The sequence below is a fragment of the Herpailurus yagouaroundi genome, unplaced genomic scaffold, assembly GCF_014898765.1.
Source record: "Herpailurus yagouaroundi ecotype Mexico unplaced genomic scaffold, PumYag 100, whole genome shotgun sequence".
NCBI classification, from domain to species: domain Eukaryota; kingdom Metazoa; phylum Chordata; class Mammalia; order Carnivora; family Felidae; genus Herpailurus; species Herpailurus yagouaroundi.
Window position 1 is genome coordinate 74,819,397 of NW_024412391.1, and position 15,369 is coordinate 74,834,765.

At 35.6% G+C, this 15,369-nt stretch overlaps 1 protein-coding gene across 9 annotated transcripts in view; it reads left to right on the forward strand.

Moving 5' to 3' along the window:
• The window catches only part of CACNA2D1 (calcium voltage-gated channel auxiliary subunit alpha2delta 1), a 495,580-nt gene that overhangs the window by 442,516 nt on the left and 37,695 nt on the right, over positions 1–15,369 (forward strand). For 5 of the 9 annotated variants that reach the window (XM_040472796.1, XM_040472798.1, XM_040472800.1 and 2 more), the window contains 5 exons: positions 1,745–1,806; positions 5,709–5,785; positions 7,071–7,091; positions 7,769–7,829; positions 14,318–14,415. In XM_040472796.1, the coding sequence (XP_040328730.1) occupies positions 1,745–1,806; positions 5,709–5,785; positions 7,071–7,091; positions 7,769–7,829; positions 14,318–14,415 (319 nt within the window). Of the gene's footprint in view, positions 1–1,744; positions 1,807–5,708; positions 5,786–7,070; positions 7,092–7,768; positions 7,830–14,317; positions 14,416–15,369 lie in introns of those variants that run through there. The other 4 variants (XM_040472797.1, XM_040472801.1, XM_040472802.1 and 1 more) reach the window with 2 other exon arrangements.

A 15,369-nucleotide genomic window follows, 5' to 3' on the forward strand; every position in this document is an offset into this window, starting at 1 on the left:
TGTATCTTCCATCACTATTTATGCACTTTATGATTGCCTTGCATTTAAATCTGAAACTAAATCAAGAGATAACCCAACTACACCCATAAATCACTGGTACAAATAAGTAATAAACTCATATTGTTTGATACTGGTGTGGAGGAACTATGTATATGAGCAGTGTGTCTATCCATTATCAGTCACATGTGGAGTAAATACACAGACATTCACATATTTGAGTATTTAAAAAATATATGGAATCCAGAGGCTTTGGAGCCTGGAAATTTAAGTGTATGTGTATAACTTACATCCTTTTCCTCACATTGTTATCCTTTTTAAATGTATACATTTCTTGAATTCCTCAGCAGATCTTTGTCTAGGGTGGAGCTAGGATCCAAATGGGATCATTCATTAGCAGGTGGCTTTTCTCACTTAATACCGTTAGGAGTCCCCAGTACCAGAAGACAGGAGGACGTATATATCGATTGCAGTCATTGTTGAAATGTCGATTCTCTTTACTTAGACTTTAGCCATACTCGTGACCCGCTTACTCCTCGAGGAAAGATGTAAACCATTCAACAATTGTGCCAACTTTTCCATGTTGTTCTGCCAACGAGAACTCTTTGACCTACACATTCTATCCTCAAGTTATACATTAATTTTGTTTGTTTTGAGTCACCTTGATATTTTCCCAGTTTGCCATATTTTTTGCCATATTTTTATGAGTAATATGAAATATGTGAACCTTTATTTTTTTAAGAATTTTACTAGTCTAAAAACCTCATAATTCCTGTTCTTCCTGCCTCTGTCCTCTACACACATACAGTAAATCATAGGAATATTTGATGTATGGAGACAACATGAATGGTTGTTACAAAATGAATCTGGCATTATACATTTACTTTATTCTCCCAAATTAAGTTTTAAGACTTAGATACTTTCATTTCATCAATAAATTATAGAAAATAATAGTATTTAGTCCAGCGGTCAGTTAAATTCGACAGTGATTTTAAAGTGATTAGTGTATTGCCGAACACCAAGTAACATTTCAGTGAATATTACTGTTCTGATGAGGATAATAAAGCTGGAGATAACTAAAACAAATGTAAAGATGCATAATAGCCATCACTATTCCTAATGGAAGAAAGAATGATAATTTCTTTACTAGTATTCCATAGTGACCTATGAACGATTCTATATCCATCAAGTTATTTTGCTCTGTACTTCCTTTCCCTGGTGGATTTCAGTTTTTTTCTAACCTTCAGTGGTACTAAGTAATTCGTCTCTTATGCTAAATACTGTAATAATGGCTTAATAAGAATGATAATATCCTAATCATACATTTGGATGTACAAACAGTACATTGCTGTCCTGATATTACCAGTTTCTTATAAATGCTGTCTAGTATGGAAATATCTGAGGCTTCTTTAACATATCCTAGTCCTATTTTATTATTAAAATTGTATTTTAGAAAATGTTTCCAATGTTTTGACGTTTATAATTCAGCATGAATTACTAATATTTTGCACTAAAAAGACTTTAAAAGTTATGATGCGGATGTTTATGTTTGTGCTAAAATTTTGCTTTACACACACACACACACACACCCATAACAGAACAAATAAATGTAGACTAGAGCAGACGTTTGTGAAGGAAGGTTTGGAATGACCATAGTATTTATAAATAGATTTTAGCGTTCTGCTTTTTATATGAACTCACATAGAATTTATAAGGTGATAACAACCATATCAAACTTTTTTTCTAGAGATACATTGACAAAGGGAACAGGACATATACATGGACTCCTGTGAATGGCACAGATTACAGGTAATTAACTGGATTTAAATATGTATCGTATACCAGAGTATTCAGTTCTGTGTCTTTCACCTATTTTTAGTAGCAATTTTCATAATAGATGAATATTAAGTCCTTGCATTTTCATAAACCATTTTCATTGTAATTAAAGCAGAAAAGTTATTTTTTCCAATGCAGAAATGTATTAAAATTAGAGCTTCTGATTTTTCAAAATGGAAAAGATGGAAAAAAGCTAGGAATATAAAATTTGGAAATGAACACATATGTGATATAAATCTATTTGATTTATTTGTATATATTGCTGTTAGCAATAATACATGTTGACAAAATGCCCTAGTCATTTGTAGTCATCACTTCCGCTGATTTCCTCATTTAAATTCAGTTAGTTTACATTACTTACCTTTTGCAAATTAACCTAAAAATAAAACCCCCTCATAGTATGATCTGATATAAAATGCTCAGTTGGTAATTTACCTTCCCTAGTGACAAGTCTGTAATATCCTGATCACACCAATGGACTGAGCATTGGAAAACTGGACAGACTAATACCCTGTAGTGTCTTGAAAATTCTCCATTCTTCACTCACTGAGCATTTCCTTCGCTTTCTTGGTGTAACTCTTCTCTGAGGTCATGGCTTTCCCTGTGGTCCTACATCCTACAGGCTCATAATCCTCAGGTTGTTATGGATATTTCCTTGTTACTCATTCTCTCTTCCTCTTCCCTAAAATCCCTCTCTCTGAATCTTAGATCATCTTCCTCTCAGTCCTATAAGATTTCAATTCCTGGCTCACTGTACAGTCACATAGATCACTGTTTCTGATGCTATTTTTGACATACCCACACTTATGTAGAACAAAACAAAAATTATTTACTAAGTCAACTTTTAAGAAGGTTTTAAAATTCAAGCTTGAAGTTTTTATTAATAGATTTTACAGACATAAAATTAGTCTGTCAGATTACTGAAAAGTTTTCTAAATGTTTACTCTCAATTTCTCTACTTAACTGGTCCTGAGCTGGGAATAGTTTGCAAATGAGCCAGGTCTGTGGAGCACACTCTAATAGCATTGAGATAGATGATTTTTTTAGCACCTGATCCTTCAGTTTATCTCCTCTTCACTGTGTGGGAGTGTGTTCTCTTCCTTTTTTCTTACACGAACAAATTTTAAGTTAGAAAAACTTGATCTCTTTAACCCTGACAATGAGTCAACAATGATGGCAGTCATAATTATACGTTGAGAGTATTTTAGTCATTATAATTTGTTTAAATGTGTTTGTAACAGTCTCACAAATGCCCCCTACATGCATACCCTTACCCTCCCACAGACCGTGATGGGACCAAACGTGGCCAGATTGATACCCCAATTCTGAGTATGTTGCTCCTTGTTCACAAACATTTATTCGCTTCCCATTTTACTCCAGCTTAAATCTGGACTTCCAAGGCAGATAGTCTCACCACATGTTTCTATCCCAGAGAGCCGCCTATCATGCCTCTCACCACCCTCCTCATGGAGTCACTGTTCTCTGGCCCCACCTTTCCCACTTTGTGATGTTTTCCAAACATTTGCTGCCCAAATCTACATCTTTGGGCCAGATTCGGTCTATTTTCACTATAAGTGCTTCTCTTGAATCGCTGTACAAATAAATTCACAAACAACGATGGAGAACAAAATATAACATCTATATAAAGAGGGGGAGGGGGAAATTGGCATGTTTTGATTTACTGAATGAAGTACCAAATTTCATGTAGTGATTTATGCCTTCTTAAGCTTTGTTGTAATTTAGGTATTACAGTTTGAAATATAGTAAGTAATGATTCTAATAGAATGCTGTTTTTTTAAATGATGAATTTAGTTTCATAGAGACAAATGATTGAGCTGAAAAGTATGTTACATTCCACTTAACTCTGTTAACCATGTTTATGTGAGTCACAAAAATATTGCGTGGGCTCTATCATCCACCTGGTGGCTGCTGGCTTTATTAGGTTTTAATCCCCAGGAGAAAATAAAGCAGCCTTGGTCTGTTGATTTTATATGGAGGGAGACAGCAAACACTGCATATGACAACATCATTGACTCAAAATGTTGGTAAAGATCTTATCGGCTATAGGTTGAAGAAATAACCGTTGCCTTGAGGTGGAAATAAATTAAGTGTAACTATTTTTCTATAAAATGAGGTGTAGCTCTTAATAACAACCTGAGACATGCAGGCCAATAAAATGTATATTTGATATGTCAATTTTAAAACTTCTCCTGTGTTCCTCAGGAGTTTCAACACTATTTTTATGGTACATGAGATGTAACCCAAGCTTAGAGAGTGACACTGCAGCAGCCACATGATATAACGTTATCGGTTTTAATTAGAAGTTTCTCTTAGCAATAAATGCTGATGGAGCAATAAAAATGTCCTAATTTCCCTTGAGAGGAATTTGTAGGAGACAATCTTCAAATGCTCAGTAATTCTACTCTACATTTTATAAATGGCAAGTGAATCATGAAAGGTCATCTTGCTTTCAGACTAATTTCACTGCTTATTTTATTTTTAATCTCTCCCTCCACTTAAAGGAAGTTACCTATAAAATGAATGGGGAGATTTTCATTAAATCTACATAACATTTTATTTCTCTGACCTTTCCCCATAAGGATAGTCTATGAATTACTTAATGAAGGAGAAAGATTTGGGAATTGGAGGTAACAAGCATCCACTCATTTTGCTATCTTGACTGCAAAAATAAATTGTAGGAAATAAACCCTTGCTTTTTTTCCCCTTTGTATTTTTAACATATATTTTCATAAGAAGGAAAACCTGGAATTTTATATTTTGTCCTCTTCTGTACTGTCCATAAAAAAAAAGCAGGTAATGAGATTATAGTTGCACATTCTCAAAAGCTTGGGAAACATGCAGCTTTAGTGACTTAAGATCTGCAAGTACATGTAAATACTCAGAAGCCTAGAAATGCACACCTTTTCCTGGGCATTGCTAAATTTTAGATTAAGTATTAAAAATGAGTGCTAAATGAGTCACTTGGTCACATTAATCACGCGTCACTTTTTGAAAATACTTAGGTCAGGGAATCTTCCTGTACCTTCATTTTCTTGCACCCTTAGTTCTTAAGTTTCCTTCTGTACTAAAGCATAGCAAAGGTTATTCGCAACTGTAAATGTGGATGTGGAATCATTAGTTATGTCCTACACAAATATATTAGCCATTTCAGGGGTGGAAGAATTACACATATGCAGTTGTGTTATTTGAAACTGCATACTATGCAAATATTCTGACCCCTTTTATATTCTGTAGGAAGAACCAATAGGATGAGCAGGCAGCCTTTCTTAGTGCTAGGAATTAATGTGAATTTTCTTACCAGCAGACACTGGGGAATTTGCCTAAAGACTAGAGTCTTAAATGGTCAGTATTTCACCCCTCAAAGGGGTATGTTTCAGATGGGTTTATGCATTGCATAGTAAAAATGATAATACCATTTATGATTGTTAAACGGTGGATGTTTGCTACAGAGCACTCTAACATAATGCATATTTCATGAAAGGGTATGCAGTGAGTGTAATATTTATTTTCTTTAAACATAACCTTAATATTCTTTTTCAACACTTGAAGTATTTCAGTACACTTTTCTGAAAATACAGTACACATCACATTTCTTTCTCGGTGAATTCATGGGCACATTTAGTAGCTTATTTTCCTTGGTGTCTCTTCTGATTCCCTACGAGATAGAGAACTGGATGACTCTGGATGGCAAGACCGAATTAAGTACTCTACTTACTGAATGCGTTTTCCTGTCACAGTAATATGTCTCTTCTTTCCCATGAGGAAGATCTTTGGATTTTCCATTAACTGGATGTGTCTTTTTTTTTTTTTTAAGTTGTTTGTTTGTGTTTATGCTTCTCTTGTTTCTATTGCAGTTTGGCCTTGGTATTACCAACCTACAGTTTTTACTATATAAAAGCCAAAATAGAAGAGACAATAACTCAGGCCAGATGTAAGTACTATGAAAGCGACCCCAGAGTCTATTTATCTCGTAGTATCAGATGTATAAATCTGTCTAGATTTTAGAATGCCCAAGGCCTATACATTTTAGTAGGTGTTACTACCAAATCTACAGCAATGATTCTAACCCATTCCAAACATGCAAGGAACAAGAAATATTCTACGTGGATAGAATATGAGCAGGTACCCAGTCTCACTGGCATCCCCACCATCCTACCCTGCCTTGCTTTGTGCTCATAGAATCATTGCCGTGCTGTGTCCTCTGTCGCTGTCATTTGGAGGGTCTGCTAGCTGGTGCAAAATGTTTCGCATCGCATAGTCTCTACTCATGGCACTGTGCTAATAAGGCTTTATCTTTTTTTTGTTCTTTTTTCTTTTTCTTTCTTTCCTTCTTTCTTTTTTTTTTTTTTTTTTTTTTTTTTGCATTTGGCAAGAATAATATTGTGCTCCACATCTACTTTGTTTGAATAAATGAAATTGCATTGGTCTTTGGCTTGGCAATTAACTTCCTTCTCATAATCTAAATTAATGTCTTCAGTGGCTCAAATGAATTATTTTTTTAAAGCATCATTTGGAATGTGGAGTAACTATTAACATTAGTGCATATTTAAAGTCCTTATTAATCTTTATTTGGGGTAACTACATTTAGTAAAGTAAAATGACCATCATATCCTTTGCACATCACTTACTACTACTAATTTAAATTTGCTGTTGTGATAAGTAAAAAAGCATTATGTGTATATATACCTTTTACATCTGACCTGAAGTAAACTACTGTTTCTTTCATTCCCTTGTCAGTTCTCTTTTGCTTTCTGCGATCCTCGCCCTCGTTATGCTAATTTATACCTTTATATTTACACTTTCACTTGATAGATAGATATGATGGTCTTTTGACAACCAGCAACTTTGCATGAGCTAGTACTTCACTTGATAAATGATGGGATGACTAGTTGGTCTTTGATGTTTGGTAAATGCTTCTGAATAGAGGGTAACATCACCGGTATTGCACCCGCGCTAAACACTTTGCAAACTAGACCCTTGAAATAACCACAGTACAGAGAGGATGCTCTAGTAGTAATTGACAGGATATACCTTCCAGTCTTCAAAAGATGTCTTTTTTTTTCCCAGACTACAGCTGTACATAAATAAACCTTTGATCTATGCACAATATTTTTATTCAAGAAAGTCATTGAATAAAATATTGTTTGTGACCCCCTTTGCTTTACCCTCTTTTTTTTTTTGTTTCCCTGCTTTCTCTTTCTGATGGATTTTCACAGCAAAAAAGGGCAAAATGAAGGGCAAGTATTTTCTTGTTGCTCAATTTCTTTGTTTAGTACACTTGACATATCCACTGATATTTCCGTTCCTGTTGGATATTATCCTCTGTGCTTCTCATCTGCTAGATTTTCCTCCATGATCGCTCAAACCTTAGCGGCAAAAAAGGGGGAAAGAATATGCTTGTGTTTTCATTTGCAACCTATTTCACATTCAGGTTTTTTCTGAGGCATAAATACTTGTGTGTTTGTATGCTTCTTCTTACTCATTTACATCTAATATGAAAAATGTTACTAATTCACTAAAGACATTGATGAGTTTATTGAAATCATTTTCTTTACCATAATATTGATAAAAAATTTATGTTGACATTTTAAATGAAATGACCCTGAAGCAACATTGCTATAAAAGATTGGTTACTGTAGGGTGAGTAAATGGGAAACTTCTAAGACAGCATTTTTTTCTGATATAACTGGTGTAATTTGTGTGATGGAATTAAAATGTATTTTGCAATTATATTATGAAGTATTGAGAACCTTTACATTCATTGATGTGTTTCAATTTAGGATATAAGTACTTCTCCACCACCCCCCCCCCCCCCCCCTTAATAGGTTATCATTCTACTATCTTCCTACTATCATAGAAACTCAGGATGCATATTGTGGATTGCTTATCTAATCCTGTAATGTTATCTTTGCAGATTCAGAAACACTGAAGCCAGATAATTTTGAAGAATCTGGCTACACATTCATAGCACCAAGGTTGGTTTTGTTTTATATATTTGCTATACCTTGTGTGGATAGGTAAGTCTTTGGTAACAGTTCTGAGTCAGACCCATGCCAAATTATGAAGCCAAGGGAAGCAATAATTTAAAACTGTAACAGTATTCTATTCATTCTATTCATTCATTCGCTCAGTAAGCAACTACTGTAGGCTAAGCAGTGTTGTGATTCAGGCATACAATAGTGAATAAGACAGATGTAGACTTTGCTCTTATTAGAAATAACAATGTATCCATCAATAATGAAGAGCTGGGTATTTGCATTTGTGAGTACACACACACACTGTACATGATGTAGATTACTCTGTAATCCCCATCATCTATTTGAATCATTCCCCCACCCATCTCCCTTCTAGTAACCATCAGTTTTTTTCTCTATACTTAAGAGTCTCTTGGTTGGTTTCTCTCTCTCTTTTTTCATCCTTTGTTTCTTAAATTCCACATAAGAATGAAATCATAGGGTATTTGTCTTTCTCTAATGAATTTATTTTGCTTAGCATAATACTCTTCAGCTCCATCCATGTTTCCAATGAGATTTCATTCTTTTTTATGACTAATCTCTTGTCTGTATGTACCACGTCTTCTTCATCCATTCATCAGCCGAAGGACACTTCAGCTGTTTCTATAATTTGACTATTGTAGATAATGCTGCAGTAAAAATTGGGGTGAGTGTATCCCTTTGAATGAGTATTTTTGAATTCTTTTGGTAAATAACTAGTAATGCAATTGCTGGGTTGTAGGGTAGCTCTATTTTTAAATTTTTGAGGAACCTCCATACTCTTTTCCAGATGTCTGAACTAATTTGTTTTCCCACCAACAGTGTAAGAAGGTTCCCCTTTCTCCACAACCTCGCCAACACCTGTTGTTTCTTTTGTTGTTGATTTTAGCCATCCTGACAGGTGTGAGGTCATATCTCATTGTAGTTTTGATTTGCATTTCCCTGATCATGAGTAATATTGAATATCTTTTCGTGTGTCTATTGGCCATCTGAATGTCTTCTTTGGAAAAAATGTCTACTCATGTCTTCTGCCCATTTTTTAACTGGATTATTCATTTTGGGAGGTGTTGAATTGTATCAGTAATTGTATCTTCTGCCATTCTGTAGGTTACCTTTTAGTTTTGTTGATTGCTCCCATCACTGTGCAGAGGCTTTTCATTTTGGTGAAGACCCAGTAGTTTATTTTTGCTTTTGTTTCCCTTGCTTCAGGAGACCTATCTAGAAAGAAGTTGCTAGGGCCATGTTAAAGAGGTTACTGCCTGTGTTCTCTTCTAGGATTTTGATGGTTTCATGTCTCACATTTAGGTCTTTCATACATTTTTGAATTTAGTTTTATATATGGTGTAAGAAAGTGGTTCAGTTTTCCAAACGCCATTTGCTGAGGCGACTGTCTTGTTTCCATTTGATGTTCTGTCCTGCTCTGTTGAAGATTAATTGGCCATATAGTTGTGGGTTTATTTCTGTGTTTTCTATTCTTTTCTATTGATCTATTTGTCTGTGTGCCAGTACCATACTGTTTTGATTACTACAGGTTTATAATATGACTTGAAGTTGAGAATGGTGATGCCTCCAGCTTTGTTTTTCGTCTTTCCTTAGTTCTTGATTCACACTCTGTAGCAGGCACATAAAATAATATTCAAATTAACATAATTCTATTAATCTAAGCTAAACTATTGAAGAACATAGATTCAGAATCGTGTATTACTAATTTCTTACGTTTTATACTTCTTAAAGAAATTACTGTAAGAACCCACAGACAGCTCATAAAATTAAAGAGTAACTCAGACTAATATTTTTAAAGATTTATTTTACTGTTTCTTTATTTTTGAGAGAAAGAGAGAGACAGAATGAGAACAGGGGAGGAGCAAAGGGAGAGAGACAGTCTGAAGCAGGCTCCACACTTTGAGCTGTCAACACAGAGCCTGACGTCGGGCTCGAACTCACAAACCATGAGATCATGACCTGAACCAAAATCAGACGCTTAACCAACTGAGCCACCCAGGCACCCCTCAAACTAATTTTTATGTAATCCTAAGGACACCTGAATTTTTGGTCCTTCTTGAAAATGGGGAATACATATAAGGTACATCTCTGTTAATAAAGCATATTCTTGGCTTCATGAGATTCTCCCCCTTGCATTTCCTTCAGTGTTTGATACTGCCCATCCCACAATTCTTGAGTACTCTTTGCCTCCTCTTGCTGTTCTGATTTTCTTCCTCCCTCCCTCCCTCGGCTGCATATTCAGTCTCTTTAATGAGCTTCTTTTCTTCTGCAGATCACTTACATGAAGGTGCTAGCTTAAGGTCTCTTATTCTGTGTCTATAGACATACCACCCATCTGTCCGATGTCTGTAGTTTGGGGCAATGCTTTTGAAATCCACAAGATGGCCATGATGCCTAGAAACAAAACAGACATAATATGTGGTTTATTGGCATTACATTACAAGATAGGATCAAACATTGTCTACCTACACAATTTGAGACATTCCTGTTTATGGAAGACAACAGGACTATCTCTTCAATGTGTTTCAAAGTCAGTGTCTCCTAGGCATTTGTCTTTGCTTCCTTCCCTTTGTGTCTAACTTTTAATCAGTCACCAAGTCTTGTCAAACAGAATTTATTTTACAGTATCAAGTATATCTGCCAAACTCTGCTGCCTTTGTTCTCATTCAGGCCCGTGCTTTCCCTTTACTTAAACTGGTGCAGCTGCTTCCTACTTAATCTCCCGACTTCTCCAAATCCCCCTTTCCTTCCAGTCTGGTCTCATTTCTGTAACTAGAGAGAGTTTCTAGAATGTGAATAAAATTATGTTTCTTGTCTGCTAAATATGAACCAATAGCTCAGTAGTGTCCTGGTGATAATCTGTACTTTATATCACAGCTTTAAACTGTTCTTACTAGGTCCCAGTTAACAGTGTGGTCCTCAGACTCTTCTAAATCCGGGGCCATCAAATTACAGCCTATAGACTGCCTGCTTTATACAAAGTTTTATTAGAACACAGCCATACTTGTTGGATGATGAATTGTCTGTGGCTGCTTTCACTACAAAGGCAGAATTGATTAGTTGTGGTATAGATCTCATAACCCATAGAGTCTGAATCATTTATTATCTGGCCCTTCAGCAAACAGTTGGCCAACCTCTGCTTTAAATTCCAACCACACTAAACTTCTCTCAGTTCCTACATGTGCTGTTTTTTTTTTTCTCTTCTCCTCTAATTTTCTCTTCTGTTTTGGACTGTACTTAGACACACCCCACCCCTTCCCAAACCCCAACTTCAAAGCTCCTTGATCTAGGAATTCCTTACCCATTTTCACTGGATTAGACAGACATCTTTGCTGACTGCTTTATAGAATACTATACTTCCTTTACTGGCCCATTTAATGTTATTTACTTTCCCCCCAAAAAGCCACAACTCCATCTATTTGACTTATCTAGTATTCAGTACCCAACATCACATCCATTGCCTGACACAGAGTAGGTGCTGAATAAATACATTTGGTGCCTGTAGAATCTATAAATATGTAAAGAATATTTAAAAAATCATTATTAATAATACCTGCAATCTTACCACTTGTCAAGATAAGTAACTGAGCGTCTTAAACTACTAAAACCAGTTTTAGCTAGAAAGGAGAATATAAAAGAACAGAATAAGAAGAGTTTGAAATTAGATGTGCTATATTGATAAGACTCTCATTCCATCTCAGTTCTGTGTTTTGTCTCTAGGAAGCTTCTTCATTCATCTCTCCCAAATATTGACTAGGAGGCCACACAGACTGACTTTCTGAGCTTTACTGTTAGATAATGTGGAAAATATGGTAGAAGTCCCTGTACTCACAGGGAAGATAAACATATCTTTTAGTTCCGGTTCCCAATTTGTACAAAATGATTGTTCACTTCAGCAAGGATTAACCTATGTACCATTCTTGTGGGATGGCTGAAAGAGCAGAAAGTGCCCGTGTGTTTAGGGATGGAGTATATATGAGAGAAGGGAAGAAATGTTAGCGTTTGTGGGACAAACCAGTGAGTATCCACCACAACGAACATGTTAAGTAAGCCTTTTACGTGAATGATTATATTTACTGCTCCAGTGAACTCTATACTAAATTAGTAGTATCGTCCCATTTTGCAGATTAGGCAATTTCCTTGCTCTTTCAACATCTGAGCATGTGTGTTGATTATCAAATGCTGATCAATCTCAGAAGACTATCCAGTACCTCTCAGTAAAATATAAATTCTTGGAGCATTATTCCTACCTTTATTTTTTTTAATTTATTTTTTAACATTTATTTATTATTGACAGGCAGAGAGAAGAGGAGACACAGAATCTGAAGCAGGCTCCAGGCTCCGAGCTGTTAGCACAGAGCCCGTCCCGGGGCTTGAACCCACGAACTGCAAGATCATGACCTGAGCCGAAGTCAGAGGCTTAACCGACTGAGCCACCCAGGCTCCCCTCCTATCTTTAAAAGACATGCAGTCAAAGGGATGAAAAGTCCAGGGGCGCCAGTATGGCTCAGTCCGTTAAGCATCGACTTCAGCTCAAGTCATGATCTCACGGTTTGTGGGTTCAAGCCCTGGGTCAGGCTCAGTGCTAACAGCTCGGAGCCTGGAGCCTGCTTCAGATTCTGTGTCTGCTTGTCTCTCTCTGCCCCTCCCCCACTCACACCCTGTCTCTCTCAAAAATAAACATTAAAAATAATTTAAGAAAAAAGGGATGAAAAGTGTAAAACATGAAATATTTTTGCTCTTTATCAGAAATAAGAGAGGCATTTCAAAGATGAAATAGAATGAAAAAGAATACTATGTGATATCTATAATTAAATGCTAATTGTGGGAAGAAGTCCATTTTAGCTCTGTCGATAATGAAATGAGTAAAGGTCATGCATCCTTTCTAAACCAAGCCTCTAAACTAAAATTTTCCATGAAATGAGAAGTTTGGTGGGTTTTTTGTTTGTTTTTGAAGTTCTGACATTTTACTGTTTTTCATCTGTTGTATGGACCTCGTTATAATAATGGCAGCCTCACATTTATGTTGCTTGATATTTGTTCTCGATTTCCAAACCAGGATAGCAGTTCTCCATGTATGGTTCTCAGAATCCCATGGGTTCCAGAGGCCCTTTCAGAGAACCCACCAGGTCAAAGGTGTTTTCGTAGCACTGTGAAATGATGTTTGTCATTTTCTTCATGCTGACATTTTCACTGACACTATAAGCAGTGATGAGCTGATACCTTAGCCGAAATCAAGGCAGTGGGCACTCAAGGGTGCTGGTAGCCATCATAATCTTTATAGCCAGGCACCCATGTGAGGGAAAAGCCCGTTTCACTATAAAATACCCTTGATGGAAGCAGTAAAAATTATTAGTTTTATTGAACCTTTACCCTTGAGTAGATGTCATTTTATATTCAGTGACACGGAAATGGAAGTTCTGCGTACCCGAGTGCTTGGCTGTCTCACAGAAAAGTACTTGTGTGATCAAATTTAGAGCTAAAATAGGTGTTCTTTGCTCTTTTTCCATGAAATATTTTATTTGACAGAATGCCTTGGGTATTTGATAAACATTTTGTCAATAATCAATCACCTAAGGCTTTCACTTTAAAGACAACAATGGACTGTCGCTAATGACAAAATCTGTGCTTTGCAACAAAATTAAGAATTTGGGTATTCTGTAACTAATGTTTCCCAGGAGTTCGAGACCAGCGATGATATTACTGAATGGGAATTTTCAGTTTTATAATGAGATGTGTCATCATTTGGAAGATCAGCCAGTTTTCCAATAATCAGTTTATGATGTTACAAAATCAGATTCTTTTTTTTAATGTTTGTTTTTGAGAAGGAGACAAAGTATGAGTGGGGGAGGGGCAGAGAGCTATCGAGACACAGAATCCAGCAGGCTCCAGGCTCTGAGCTGTCAGCACAGAGCCCGACGTGGGGCTCAAACTCACAAGCGGTGAGATCATGACCTGAGCTGAAGTCTGACACTTAACGGACTGAGCCACCCAGGGGCCCCCAAAAATCAGATTCATTGGAAGTTATATTCTATTAAGTCAGGGATTAAAGAGATTTGCAAATAGGCAAATAGAAATTTGCCACTTTTGTTTACTAGGTTATTTTTTAAAGACAACAATTTCTCATAAAAATGTTAACATATAATGGGTTTCTTCTTGATATTTAGTGAATAATATTTTGAAATTTCTCAATTTCCATATGAAAACTCCAAATATACAACATAAAGCAAGAATAGTGGATTAAGAATGAAAGCTAACCTTTATTGAGCACCTATTGTTCACAGGGCGAGTCCTTAATAAATATTAGGTACACCACTCACCCTTTACTTAAGTCAAAGTATTGTTCAACAGGTTGCAGAGTCACTTAAGTAGTAAAAGAAAGTGTTTTCACTTCCTATAAAAGGCTGTGTACTTTTTAAAAAGTTGTGACTTTCACAGCTAATATCCTACAATATTTTGTTTTTCAGAGATTACTGCAATGACCTTAAGATATCAGATAATAACACCGAATTTCTTTTAAATTTTAATGAGTTTATTGACAGAAAAACGCCAAACAACCCATCCTGTAAGTATACACCCAATTTATAATAATTGCTTCACCATTGTTATATCCAGAGCGGGCAAATCTTGGTTCAGATCAGTGTGTTGGTATGCTGGTTTATTTATTTACTTTGTAAATTTTTAGTGGTAAAATGTAACAGTTTGGCCTTTTATGTATTAAAGAATGTTTCTTTCACTGTGAAGTAAAATCAAATTTTCAAAGCCAAGTATTAGATACCTGCAAATGTTTCAGTGTAAATAGGGCACCTTTACCCTTGATCCTTTCAAATTTAAGAAACTTAATTTTTATGATATTTTGCAAGTTTTTCATTGCATTTTTCTTGCCATATAGAGAAATACATACAGCATTTATAGATTTATCTCTTTCCTCCAATTTATATGAACAGCTTTAAGATGAAGAGAATAAAAACAAGGTATAAGGTATAAATATGTCAGTCAATGGTTTGTTTTCATCCTGACATTCTGTTTTGATCACCATTAACTTTATAGTGTAAAAAAAATGCTTCTGTCATTTTTCACTTTATGAAGTAAAATGTTAGAATAAATAAAAATGTTAACAATTAGTGTTTAACCAATACATTTCTTTCAGAGAAATTTACATCATTCGGAGAAGACCTTTTAGAGATTAATGGTTTCTTAGCATTTAAAATCTTAACTGTGTTTTCCTCCTAAAAATATCCTGTAAAAAAAGTACTACCAGGAAAAGATGTACCGGAAATGGGAAATGAGAGGAAAATTAACTGCCTGCCAAAAATTACCTTAGTAAATATATTTTTTTTTTTTAAAAAGGAACCATAACTGAGTTTTTTCTCCTTTCCTCCTCCTCCCTTCCCTCTCTTTCTTCTTTAAAATCTTTTTCCTTTCTATCAGAAAGGATTAAACAAGGCACTTGCTCGGTTACAGGAAGTGAACTGAAGCGTCTCACAAATTAAAATTTATCTCCTAAAAAGAAGTAACT